Source organism: Mucor velutinosus, assembly GCF_035048745.1.
Source record: "Mucor velutinosus strain NIH1002 chromosome Unknown tig00000093, whole genome shotgun sequence".
In the NCBI taxonomy this organism is placed as follows: domain Eukaryota; kingdom Fungi; phylum Mucoromycota; class Mucoromycetes; order Mucorales; family Mucoraceae; genus Mucor; species Mucor velutinosus.
In genome coordinates this window covers 536607-549415 of record NW_027041907.1, presented here as the reverse complement: position 1 = coordinate 549415, position 12809 = coordinate 536607, and the positions used below count along the sequence as shown (strand labels likewise).

The 12809-nt window shown below is 36.8% G+C and overlaps 2 protein-coding genes across 2 annotated transcripts; both read right to left on the bottom strand.

The window, feature by feature from the left end:
- Nucleotides 1-102: 102 nt before the first annotated feature.
- ATC70_001911 (uncharacterized protein) lies at nucleotides 103-1282 on the bottom strand (the record flags this gene model as incomplete). Its single annotated transcript, XM_064821299.1, has 5 exons — nucleotides 103-137; nucleotides 202-642; nucleotides 710-812; nucleotides 888-1138; nucleotides 1195-1282. The coding sequence occupies 5 exons, from the start codon at nucleotides 1280-1282 to the stop codon at nucleotides 103-105; spliced, it is 918 nt and encodes a 305-aa protein (XP_064680985.1).
- A 626-nt stretch (nucleotides 1283-1908) lies between these two features.
- On the bottom strand, nucleotides 1909-2889 carry ATC70_001910 (uncharacterized protein; the record flags this gene model as incomplete). The annotated part of the gene is made up of 1 exon (XM_064821298.1): nucleotides 1909-2889. One exon carries the CDS (start codon nucleotides 2887-2889, stop codon nucleotides 1909-1911), a length of 981 nt encoding a protein of 326 aa, XP_064680984.1.
- Nucleotides 2890-12809: the final 9920 nt, after the last annotated feature.

The following is a 12809-nucleotide window of genomic DNA, read 5'->3' as shown; positions in this document are numbered from 1 at the left end:
GGATTTTTAAACGGGAAAAAAAACTATAGATTGTTGGGGGGGGGATGTGTAATAATGGGGATGGAAAAGAGGTACGTACATCTAGTCTATTATAATCGTTTTTTAGTTGGTGCCAAAGAAAGCACGGAAGTAATCGCCTATACATGAAATGTTAGTGTTTGTTGTTATTCGTCGTTCAAGGGGCCCGAAATCAAAACTTACCAAGTGCAACCATACAAAGTGTTTGCCACATACCCAAACCAATACGGGGTAAAGCACCACGATAGAATCCCTTCATGCCATTTTGCTGATAGATGTATTTGGTTGCTGTAGCGATAGTCATATTTTCAGGACGACCAGTTGCTTTGACTTGACTCTGCATCTCCACACGGATCACTTCGATGGGTTGATTCCAACATGATAATGCACCACCAATGATCGACGCAAGAGCCTTATCGAGGGCAGTTGCACGAAGATGAGCATCAGGTGCATCTCCGTAACGACTCTTTATAATGGACTCTTGTGCGAAACGTGTAATACCGAATCTAGATGCCCAATTGGTGCATTGACGAAGTGCAACAGCATTCACACCCTTATTGATACCAGCAATACCCTCCTTCTTGAATATATCACCAGCAATCTTGAACGTAGATTCCTTGGTAGCTATACATGTGTGTTGTTTGTTGTTAGATCTACTTGTGTATCGACTCCCTAATTATCGAGAAATTACCTGATTTATGGCGCGTGACCTCAACAGTCTTCATAAAGGTACAAAAGCCCATAGTTGTGTAAGCTTGAGCAATACCTCCACCCATACCACCAACGATACCTCCCTGATGAACATCATACGAAACACATGATTAGATCTGGATTGCTTGCAACATGAAGATTGCGCTAAAATAACTTACGACAAATGGAGATGCACCAGCAGCTCTAGCATGGTACTCGAACTCGGAGGCAGTAAAAAGCAAAACAGCGCCTTTGGTCGAAGCTTCAATCCATGCCCATGGAATCAAGCCTTGATAAAAGCCCAAGACACCGCCTCTGCTGTAGATGTTGGAGAGTGCAGTCTTCAATGATTGTCCTCGATTAGCAGCAAGCTGTGTTTTAATGACCTCGAAAGGTTGTCCAAGCGTGGATACTTCGAACAAGTTGAGAGCTATTGTTCTCGAGATTAATCAATGAAATCCCGCTTTATAAGTAACATTTACTTACATGCACCCAATAACAAGTTTTTGTATGAGATGGGCTTCTTCTTTAAAGGAGCGTTGGGATCAACGGGTGTGCTATCAATAGGAGCCATTTTATAATCAAGAAAAGATAAAAAAAAAAGAGAGTAAAAGTCAAGGTGAGAGCATCATAACGCTATATATATAGGCTTTCGTATTCATGCCTGATGTGACCGTATCCACCACTATGGCCGCGGTCAGGCTTCCAAACTGGGAAAACGATCCGCATAATAGCACTGTATTAATTTCACTGTCAATCATTTTCCTCCCCCATTCTACCCAAAAAAAAAAACATTTAAAGCTCTCCCGTAGATATTACAGACCGTTGTGTCCATTGTTTTTCACACGTTTAAGATAAATATATGTATTTGTATATTCTTACTTCCCCAAATTACTCGAGGTAGCTTATCAGAACATCCAGATTTGTCATAAATTGCTTCTGCCTTTCTGTATCTGTTACCTCTCCTCCGAAACCCAGAAATCGGGCTATGATAGTACACGATTTAACATTTTTTTTTTATTCTAATCTAATGATGAACGAACATTTCAGGGCGATCAAAAAGAAGACAAAAACGCACAACATTGTATTGGTCATCATGGCAACAAATTTTATTTTTTTGATCTGGAGCCTAAAAAGGTAAATGCGTGCCTGAATTGCCATAGTAGCAGCATTAATTGGGTTTGATTTGATTTTGATTGTTCATTCGTAATAGAAGAAATCTTGTGGTTGATAATGCTGTTGCTGAGAAGACCATGCTTGATGTCGCTGTTGACGCTGATGTTGTTGGGGATAATAATGATAGTCGTAATATCTTCTTTTATCGTAATACTGGTATAAATGTTGATCATTCAATTGGTATAAAGGACGTTGATGGTGATGCTGATAAACATCGTAATGCATTCTTTCCTCTTCTAAATTTTCTTCTTCTTCTGGATCTTCCTCCTCCTCTAATTCTTCCTCTTCCGTCTCTGTTGGCCAAGAAGAAGAATGAGTGGATATGGTACGATATGAATCATGTCGTGACGGTGTGGTAGTTGAAGAGTAATACCCATACTTTAATTGATTGATTTGTAATTGACTTTCTTTTATAATTTTCCTCATTTGCTCTTCACGCTCAATGTAGCCTCTCAGTTTCTGATGCCATGCTTCCCTTTCATTTTCAAATTCTAACAGCTTTTGTTGTAGGCGGTAGACTTCCAAGGTATGATCTAGAGCTTCCTTTTCAACCAACGTTTTATCCTCCCGACTCGTCTCCAATAATAATTGATCTCTGGTCAAATCAGGGGAAGATGTTGATGTTGACAGTGGTGTAGTCATGTTTCGTATAGTAAGGCGATATATAGGTTCATTACATATGGGTGCCTTAGTATCTCCTCCTGCGACTCTAGCTGCAGTGGAAACATTGGGCGAAGTTATTGTTATACTATTTTCATCCTGTTCGTTCAACGGAGTTGATAAATCTGGTGAAGATTGACTAAACTTGTGATAGTTTGTAGCGTTGGTCGCAAGAGGATAGCCAACGATATCAAGCAAATCAGAGGGAGACTTTGCTCTAGAGGACAATGGAGAGAAATGGCGAGAAAGAATTGCTGCAGAAGCTGGATCCAGTGTGATTTTGTTGGTGTTATGACGCCCTGGTTCCTGACGTTTTCTTTTAGGGTTAAAAATCTTTTTCAACATCGATTGTAATGGGATGAAGAAGGAAAGGAAAAGAAGAAAAAGTTTTTTTTTATCATCAGAAAACTACTATATTTGAAAGAACAACAAAACAATCATCTCCCATATAACATGACGTCGATTTAGTACAATTGTTTATTGAATAAAGAGATGTCGATGGAAAATCATGTGATAACGAAAGTGGATGAAAGCCATTTTATCCGCAATGTGCTTGTCTTTTGTACATCTCCTTTACATCAAAATAACATTTCTGCCAGTTTCCAAATCAGTAGACCTAGTGATTGACTTGGGAACTACCTGTATTTTTAAACGGTACAATCCTTGTGTTTGATGATGTCAAAAGAGCGCATTGGGCAAGTATTACAACTGATAATTATTCCCATTCTGTCAGTTGACGAACAGTAATGATGTGGTGTGTGATCCTTAATTTCCGCATCTTGGATTGTTATTCTCGTTGAAGTCTGCACCTATGTCATTTTTTCTCAATGTCCAAGATGCAAATAAAAAACACAGGTATCCAATGAGTTAGTAGCCCTAGAGTCGTTGCTTGATCTGCCATTCTATCCATGTACCCCATGATAGCGCATCTGGTCAGAAACATGTTAATGAAAGGATGGATGTCGTACTTTAATGAATAAAAGACAATGGTATATGCCGTTTTTTCAAAATGATTTGAGGTATTTTCAAATTAAAGCCGTAAAAAAATGATCCCGGATAGCAGGCATCTACTAGCACCTCATGCTATACCAGAAAAAAGGTCAACCTTACATGGGATCGAACCAGAACCTTCAAATATATCTAGACGTTTTGACTACTACGATATAGCCTCTCCCAGTTATCGCAATGATTACATAACTATATTGTGCGAGATTTATAAAGCAACTTCTTGTAGTTTATATCTAAATCTGGTAGCTGGATGAACTGTCGGAATGCAGATCATAGTAGATGTATTCCACAATAGCAAGCGAAAAAATTGGGTGACCTTTTTTTGGTCAGGACAATATTTTCAATATTTCATGATAAAATCATGCCAGAGCTTCAAGCACTAGCTCATTCGATGGAAAATCTTTTGGTCTACAATGTTTAGTAATGCTTAACAAAATGTTCTGATGACAGATACTGATTAATCTTTAGAAAACAGTCAAAAAATTGCAAAAATTATCGTATCATATATCAGTTGAACAATATATACCAGACACTTGATATAGATGCCATTGTATTTTTCTTGCAATTCTTCACAAGTTTCATATAAGTTGGAAGGGGTGGTTACTACCAAGAAACGCGTAATTTTAAGGTCGATTGATTTCGAAATCTCATGGATTATCATTCAGGATATTAGAAATTGAAGCTCCGTTGAGCTTCCGCATGTGTAAGCGACACAAGTATGCATTTGACAAAGCATTTTAAAAATTGGAGCGTACGAAAAGGGCCATATTAGCTTGCTGGTTTTAAGTTATCAATAGATACTTGACATGATGAAGAATCTTGCTTTTAAGTTTAGAGAGTTTTAGCTTGCTTTGTTCTATTATAGCAAGTCTTCCAATTTAAAGTATGTATATTTCCCCGCTTAAAAATAGCATCTCTGTTGTCGATTAACTCTAGAAGTAAGCGTGCTCAAGACTTGTCCTGTATTATACAACGCATAATACATTTGCCTCTCAGAGATGATCTATGTGCAGTGAAATCGGGTTCAATGGATTTCACAAAAAAAATAAAGCAAAGGTAAAATACAATAGAAGTCCACTGTATTTTATTTGTGCGTAAAATGAACTGAAGATCCTGGAATTGAGTAAAAAAAAAAAGAAGAGTATTTATACGTTTGCAACTAGCTTGTCAGTAGAATTAGTGATGATAGAGAGCAATAGGTTCTGCTATTGCGATATCTGGCAAATGTTGTTGATGTTTGATTTAAAGTGATAATCAATGCAAGAGCACTGGCCATAAGGGTCGTTTTGAGTAACCTTGATGGGCTTGGGTGAGCTATCGTCATAGCATGATTTAATGTAACCTTGATGGTTTAAAGTGGAATGTTTGTTATTGAAGTATGGAATCCTTTATCTGGGATATTGTGCAACTATGGCAGCAGGGCATAGTTGTCATATTTGAATATGCTTGTTATTAATTTGATTTTATTTGGATAAAGATAATATCTCTTATTACGACCATCATGGGTGTGATTGAATACACTGTGATCAGGAGTGATTCATTCACACGATGTGCGATATAAGCGTGTATCTTTACTTTAGTATGTTTAAATGGTTGTTGATGTACATTTGAGCGCTTTTACTAATAGATCCAAATAGCATGAATTTGAATGAGTGCTATTTGGTGAATTTCGGTTTTCAATTAAGTTGCGTTTGGGTGGCTATTTCATTACACTATGTGTGGAATACATCCACTATGATCTGCATTCCGACAGTTCATCCAGCTACCAGATTTAGATATAAACTATGTGTGCACTGGATTAGATGTGCAATACCGATTTATACTACAGTATATATAATAAGAAGATATGAGCTTTAGATACGCTAGTACTATAAGATTCATACTATATAAGATATAGGCTATAGATGGCATCACGGACATGGATGGCGCTATAGACTTATACTTGTATTCCAATATTGACTACGGATGTTTACCATATCTGGATAAGCATCAAGATTAATGCAATATGAGCTTGTTGCTTCAGATATGCACTTTATGATCTACGCTACAAGACACATGCTTATATCCGTGATACTAGCTACAGATACTTTATGTACTACAGACTTGTACTATACATCATGAGACATGCTGTGGAATTTGAGGCTTTACAGACTAAAATTCACGGAAAAAAAAGAATAAAAAACAGTTATGTCAACTTGATAAAGGTATGTTTTATTATCAAACTGACAGGTGTAAAGTAAACTGAAGTCTCTCTACTGGCCAGGTAGATGATCCTTCTTATATACTATAACAATGGATAAAAGTTCTATTAATTAGATTGACAAATAAGTCAACTCAGATCAACTAATGTCTAATCATGCTAAAAGACAACTCCAGCAAGCTAATCATGATTTAGCTCTGTCTGGATGAATAATTAGACTCTCATCCGAAGTACCCTGATCTATCCTTTCCATAAGGATAATTAATATCGATCTAGTAACATGTATCCGATAGGTACAGTCTTCTTAGTCTATATTTATAGTACATATCTGAGTGTATATCGCTAAGCATACATCTTTAGCATGTATCTGGATATATGGCATGTCTATAGCATATCGTATGCATGTCTATAGCATGTCTCATATATAGTACAAGTCTGTAGTACATAAAGTATCTGTAGCTAGTATCACGGATATAAGCATGTGTCTTATAGCGTGGATCATGAAGTGCACATCTGAAGCAACAAGCTCATATTGCATTAATCTTGGTGCCTATCCAGATATGGTAAACATCCGTAGTCAATGTCGGAATACAAGCATAAGTCTATAGTGCCATCCATGTCCGTGGTGCCATCTATAGCCTATATCTTATATAGTATGAATCTTATAGTACTAGCGTATCTGAAGTCCATATCTTCTCATGATCATAGTATAAATCGATATCGTACATCTAATCCAGTGTACATACAGTTTATATCTAAATCTGGTAACTGGATGAACTGTCGGAATGCAGATCATAGTGGATGTATTCCACAGTATGCTTAGCGATATACACTCAGATATGTACTATTAATATAGACTAAGAAGACTGTACCTATCGGATACATGCTACTAGATCGATATTAATTATCCTTATAGAAAGGATAGATCAGGGTACTTCGGATGAGAGTCTAATTATTCATCTAGACAGAGCTAAATCATGATTAGCTCGCTGGAGTTGTCTTTTAGCATGATTAGACATTAGTTGATTTGAGTTGACTTATTTGCCAATCTAATTAATAGAACTTTTATCCATTGTTATAGTATATAGGAAGGATCATCTACCTGGCCAGTTGAGAGGCTTCAGTTTACTTTACACCTGTCAGTTTGATAATAAAACATACCTTTATTAAGTTGACTTTACTGTTTTTTTTATTCTTTTTTTCGGTGAATTTTAGTCTATAAAGCCTCAAATTCCACAGCTACAAATAATAGTCCTTTTATTCTTTGTGCTTAACATATATAAAAGAACTTAAATTGTAACTGTTTAGATACCCTTTTATTACAAAAACAATATAATGTTAAATGACAGATCAATAGAAGAGCAACTAGCTGGAATCCTTCGTTGCTTCAACCTCCGAGCCAATCAGATTGCTTGAAAACTCCGCTGACCTAAAAAAAATTTTGCGAGGGTTTCCCCTTGTTTTGATGTGAGGCAAAATTTTAAGCGCCGCTATAATAACAATATAGCAGATGCTATCATCAAACTTCCCCCAGGTGCTAGAGCATGCCTTACTTACACCACCTAGCTTTAAATTCTGGCATTGAGACCCTCAATCATCACTAAAGTAAGTAGTGATAACCAATTGGAGGCAGCCTATCCACCTCCGAGTCTCGGATAGAGTCATGTTGAGCTTCAGGGATAGGCACATCCGCACAACGTAAAAAAGGTATGCTTCAAAGAAACATAATAGAAGAAAGAAATGAAAGAACAGAACATACTACTGTACTATAGACGTATAGTAGTATGTATGCAGAAAAGAAACACTCACACAAAAAAGTGAGTCAAAAGAAAAGCATAACAACAAATACAACATCAAAGATGCTCAGAACAGCTCGCTGTTGTTGCAACAAAAATGCATACATGAGCAACGTGCATGATAATAGTCGGATGTAAAGCAACACAAACACGCACAGTTGCAGGAGCAACAGCAGTACTATAAGTGTGTAATGCAACATAATGACTAATGTTGTTTCATGTGAAGCGACAGAGGCAACACAAACAACAATCCACGACCATATAACATAATAGTACTACAACGGCAATACATATATATAGTAGTAGTACATCATGCTTGTTGTTCATACATAAGAAGCAACAACATTGCAGGCATCCGTTGAGCTGATCATATCACAGCCAACAAAAGAAAAAAAAGCGCAACAAAGCAAACATTACGAATGCATTATCACGAGAAAGGAAGCAATAATACAAACGTCCAGAGAAGTTTTATATCATTGCGACCACAAGAAAAAAAGGATACTTACCACTTACCACAGCCACGGATAGACCAGAAGAATATAAGCAATCATCAGAGATAGACCAGAAAACGAGCAGGCACCAAATACAGTAGACCAAAACAGACCATATTAGCAGCAGCAGCAGCAGCAACACCAGCACCATAGAAAAACTAAAGAATGAACGCCATCAACAGAGAGCAGACAAAGACCAAAGAAGTTACTTACCACTTATCACCACCACAGGTAGACCAGCGAACAAGTATACAGCAAACACAGTAGACCAAGAAGGACCATATTAGCAGCAGCAACAACATCAACGCCAGTAGCAATAACAGCAATTTAGAAAAACCGAACAGCGAGCGATACCAGAGACCAGACAACAAAGATTAAAGAAGCAACCGCCAGAGATACAGACCAAAGAAGCAGCTACCGGACATAATAACCCAAAGAAGCAGACAGCAGAGATAGCAGAAGAGAAGTAATGGAATAAGCACCCACATCAAACAGTCAAAAAAAATTAGCGAAACCTAATAAACAAATCCGATTAGTGCTAATTCTACGTCTTCTAGTGCTCGCTATTGCATGGTACCTACTATATTTCACTTCAAAGAAGCAGTATCAAGTCTTTCTGGCAGTGCAAGACAGTGTTATCAGAAGCTAGAGTGTTATTATTAACCAAACGGTCTCCAAAACGACCATGGTTTGATGCTAAACGGGTTTTGCAAAAGGGGAAAAAAAATGAGGGTATGGAAAAATGAGAGGGCACCCTATCCGACGTCACCGTCTGTAGATTTAGTCTTAGTAGTGTATTATAGCAGCGGTAATCGCGGCCATTTAATTTGAAATTGTGCAGTGGTATTTTCGTGCTCAAACTTGACTTGATTTGACATCCTTTGGACGTTTTTGCCAAATTTAATAATGAAAACTGTCGTTGTCACATCCAAATTCCTAATAAATTTTTGAAAATCTAAAAAAGTCGCATCGAATGATGCTAATTTCATTCAGCTTTTAGACCGAAAATAATGAGAAAATTGCAAAAATAGGAAAATAGGTTTTCTATGAATATGTCAAATTCTAGCATATAAAAGTCTCATATGAACAGCTTTTATTGTTGCGTTGCTTCTTTACGATCAATTTGATCAATTATGTATCATAGAAAAAGTCTTCATTTTGGGGGGTGAAAAACGCGATCGTTTGATTTTTGCGAAATTTCCCTTGCTAATACTCAGGGGCCAACTGCGAATACATCCCAAAATTCCTTAAGGACACATCCCGTTATCCATATATAGTAATTTTTAGCATTGGTGATTGTGCTTCAGAATGGCTTCATTAAATCGATACAGAGCTTCCATTGACTCAGTAGATGGTTTTAACATTAGCATTATACCATATTATATGACTGAAAAGCAGAGAATAGACGTGCTCGCCGCTCTATACCTGCCGACATGATGTGTTTTTTTTGAGTGTGCCATCTGTACATCCCATGGAATTTATGTATTGTCAATGGTAAAATGTGTTGTAATTTGAAATGGGCATGTATTGTTGAGGATATAGATCATCTCTGAGAGGCAAATGTATTAGGCGTCGTATATTACATAAGAGGATCTGAGAATGAGCTGAGATGCATAGTAGAAGTGAGAGGTCTTTATTCAAGCAGCACGAAGGAACATGAGTGGTGCCATCAAATGGCTAATCTATATCCTGGTTCCTAGAGAGTGGTAGCCTATGGCCTTTCGTCCCTGGAAGTGGGTTTCAATTCCGACAAATGTTCTTCCGTCAAAGCTATTAGGAAGAACATTCTATCCTGGATCATCTTTGTTGTTTATCCTTGACTGGCGGTTCATGAGTTCTGATGCAGCACATCCTCGTTACTGGTTCAAGGCTTATACAATTATCCCGCATTCAAGATCAAGGTCCTATTGCTGCGGCACTGTCAAATAACTATAAATACCTTTGATATCTACACTAGTTTTGATCCCTATTCAATCTTGGAATAACATAATAAATATATTCAGTTCTAATTGTATTTACTCTGTCTATATTTCGTTATTCTAAACATGTATGAGCAGTTCATTTCATTTGTATGTGTATACCATGGTAATTTTAACCGATGTATTTTTACAATTTTTGAAATAAATTCTTGAGTGTACTTCAGTCTCATTGTGCACACATCCCAAATTACAACATTCTGATTCAATGCGTGTCTGAAATTACGGACACATCCCAAATCGCAATATTGTGATTCGTTGTGTGTTTGAAATTGCGCTGTGAATTGCTCATGGTCATCCACACATCATAAATCATCTAAGCGTATTATAAACATATTCGCTTGTTGCTTTCCATGGTTGAGAAGCACATTTTTTATTACATAGTAACAAGAGCTTTTGCAATCTACAAGGGCCGGTATTACTGGTATTTTATCGTTTCTCTTGCGGACACATCCTATCATCACAATTGAACAATTATGTGGAATACATCCACTATGATCTGCATTCCGACAGTTCATCCAGCTACCAGATTTAGATATAAACTATGTGTGCACTGGATTAGATGTGCAATACCGATTTATACTACAGTATATATAATAAGAAGATATGAACTTTAGATACGCTAGTACTATAAGATTCATACTATATAAGATATAGGCTATAGATGGCATCACGGACATGGATGGCGCTATAGACTTATACTTGTATTCCAATATTGACTACGGATGTTTACCATATCTGGATAAGCATCAAGATTAATGCAATATGAGCTTGTTGCTTCAGATATGCACTTTATGATCTACGCTACAAGACACATGCTTATATCCGTGATACTAGCTACAGATACTTTATGTACTACAGACTTGTACTATACATGAGACATGCTATAGACATGCATACGATATGTTATAGACATGCCATATATCCAGACACATACTAAAGATGTATACTCAGCGATATACACTCAGGTGTGTACTATTGATATAGACTAATATGCATTTTCATGATGGAAGTATTGGTGTTACTCTGAATGAAAATGCCATCTGAACGAAGCATAGGTAGGTCTTACAGTTGGACTCTTTTAACACGAACAACATTATGAAAGGATGTATTCATCACAGCCTTTTTATCTTTTTAACGTTTGCGAGATGCCTGAAATTTGAATTCACAGCGATGAAAATTGATAGAGACTATAACAGCCCTTATGTTTATGCCATCAAAATGGTATATACTGTACTTGTAATGTGCTGAAAAAAATTTTGTTTGATCAAATCGTGATGCTCTAGCTGGTACTGAAGCAGTCTTATGTCAAATTAAACAAAAATCTGAGCTGCAGGGCCAACGGGCCTACCGCAGGCAAACCCTTAGATCTTTGTGTTAACGATCGCGTAAAAGTCGTAAAAGTGACTATATGGAATAGTTGAAACGGCAATAGAATATCATTCTGTAAGCGTTTGACCCAATATTCAGCTAAAAAAAATGTCTCCGGTTATTAGCAAATGTGGCCCAAGACATGGAATCCATATTTCTAATGCCACGAGCATGTTTCAAATCATAGAACTGATATTAGTTACATGGCTACATGCAACACAGCACTGCATTCACTCAAATAGTAGACGAGCACTGCTCAAGGATAGAGTCTTGCTTACAAAAAAAAAAAACTGAGTTGCTAATGCAACCATATAGAATTCATGCGCGAACTGTATTTGGAATGAAACGATGGCATTTCAGTTACACGGATATCTAATTAGTAAAAAAAAACTCATGCTGTGTCGAATTGATATACTCAATTAATGTAATGAGGTATAAATTGTTTGCCGTACCGGAAGAAATTAGATGCCAAACTATGTCAAGTGAAGCTTATAGTTTTATACTATATACGGCCATATATATTTTGGCACTTAATTCATGATGTTGTTCCTCGGCCTAAAATGCATAACAGCATGCAAAATAATTCCAATGCAAGACACCCAATTCTGTCGCTATACATTATTTGCATACCAAAAAAAAAAAAAAAAAAAAAGACTCACTAACGGGGCTCAGGCTTTGTCAGAGCTGGAAGCAAGAATGTTTTCAAGATTTGGAAACGGGATGTCTCTCAAGATCGAGAATATTCCTGATGCCATGTCTTGATGCTGCACATAAACATTTACAGCAATCGGAACGCTTGTATCCGAAGAGCCAAACATGCTTGCTTTTATCGATAGATAGGGATATCTATGTTGTCTTGGAGTCAAAGAGAGAAGGGCCTTCGTCAAAATGTGCCATTTTTTACCTTGGTTGGAACAAATTACCCATTTATTCAATGTGGAATGTATCACAACAGCAATATATAGTCAAATTTTGACGTTATTAATAAAAGACAAAGGTTGCACGAATGTCTTTTGTTGTAAATGATAATAAGCTTTTTTCCCATTCGACTTTGATTATTTATCGTTTACAAGCGATAACAAACAAAAGCCTGAGTGGTAATCGAAAATCACAGTACACTCTAAAAACTAGAGCATCTGCAATGGTACCACATTCACAGATCATAATAAGAAATTGCTGCTTTATTTATACAATGTGATTATACACGCTGATTGTTGTGTTTTATCGTCATAGTATATATATATAAAAAAAAAGCTTATTTACAATAGATAGAAAAGAGTTCTGTACTCGTGTGAGTTCTTTAACTAGAAGTAACCTACACTTTTCCCGAATGAATTACTAAATGACGACCTTTCTCCCTTTTCTGTGTTAATGCGGGATGTACAAGCTAAAATGCAAAAGTGTGTTTTCGGTAAAAACTACT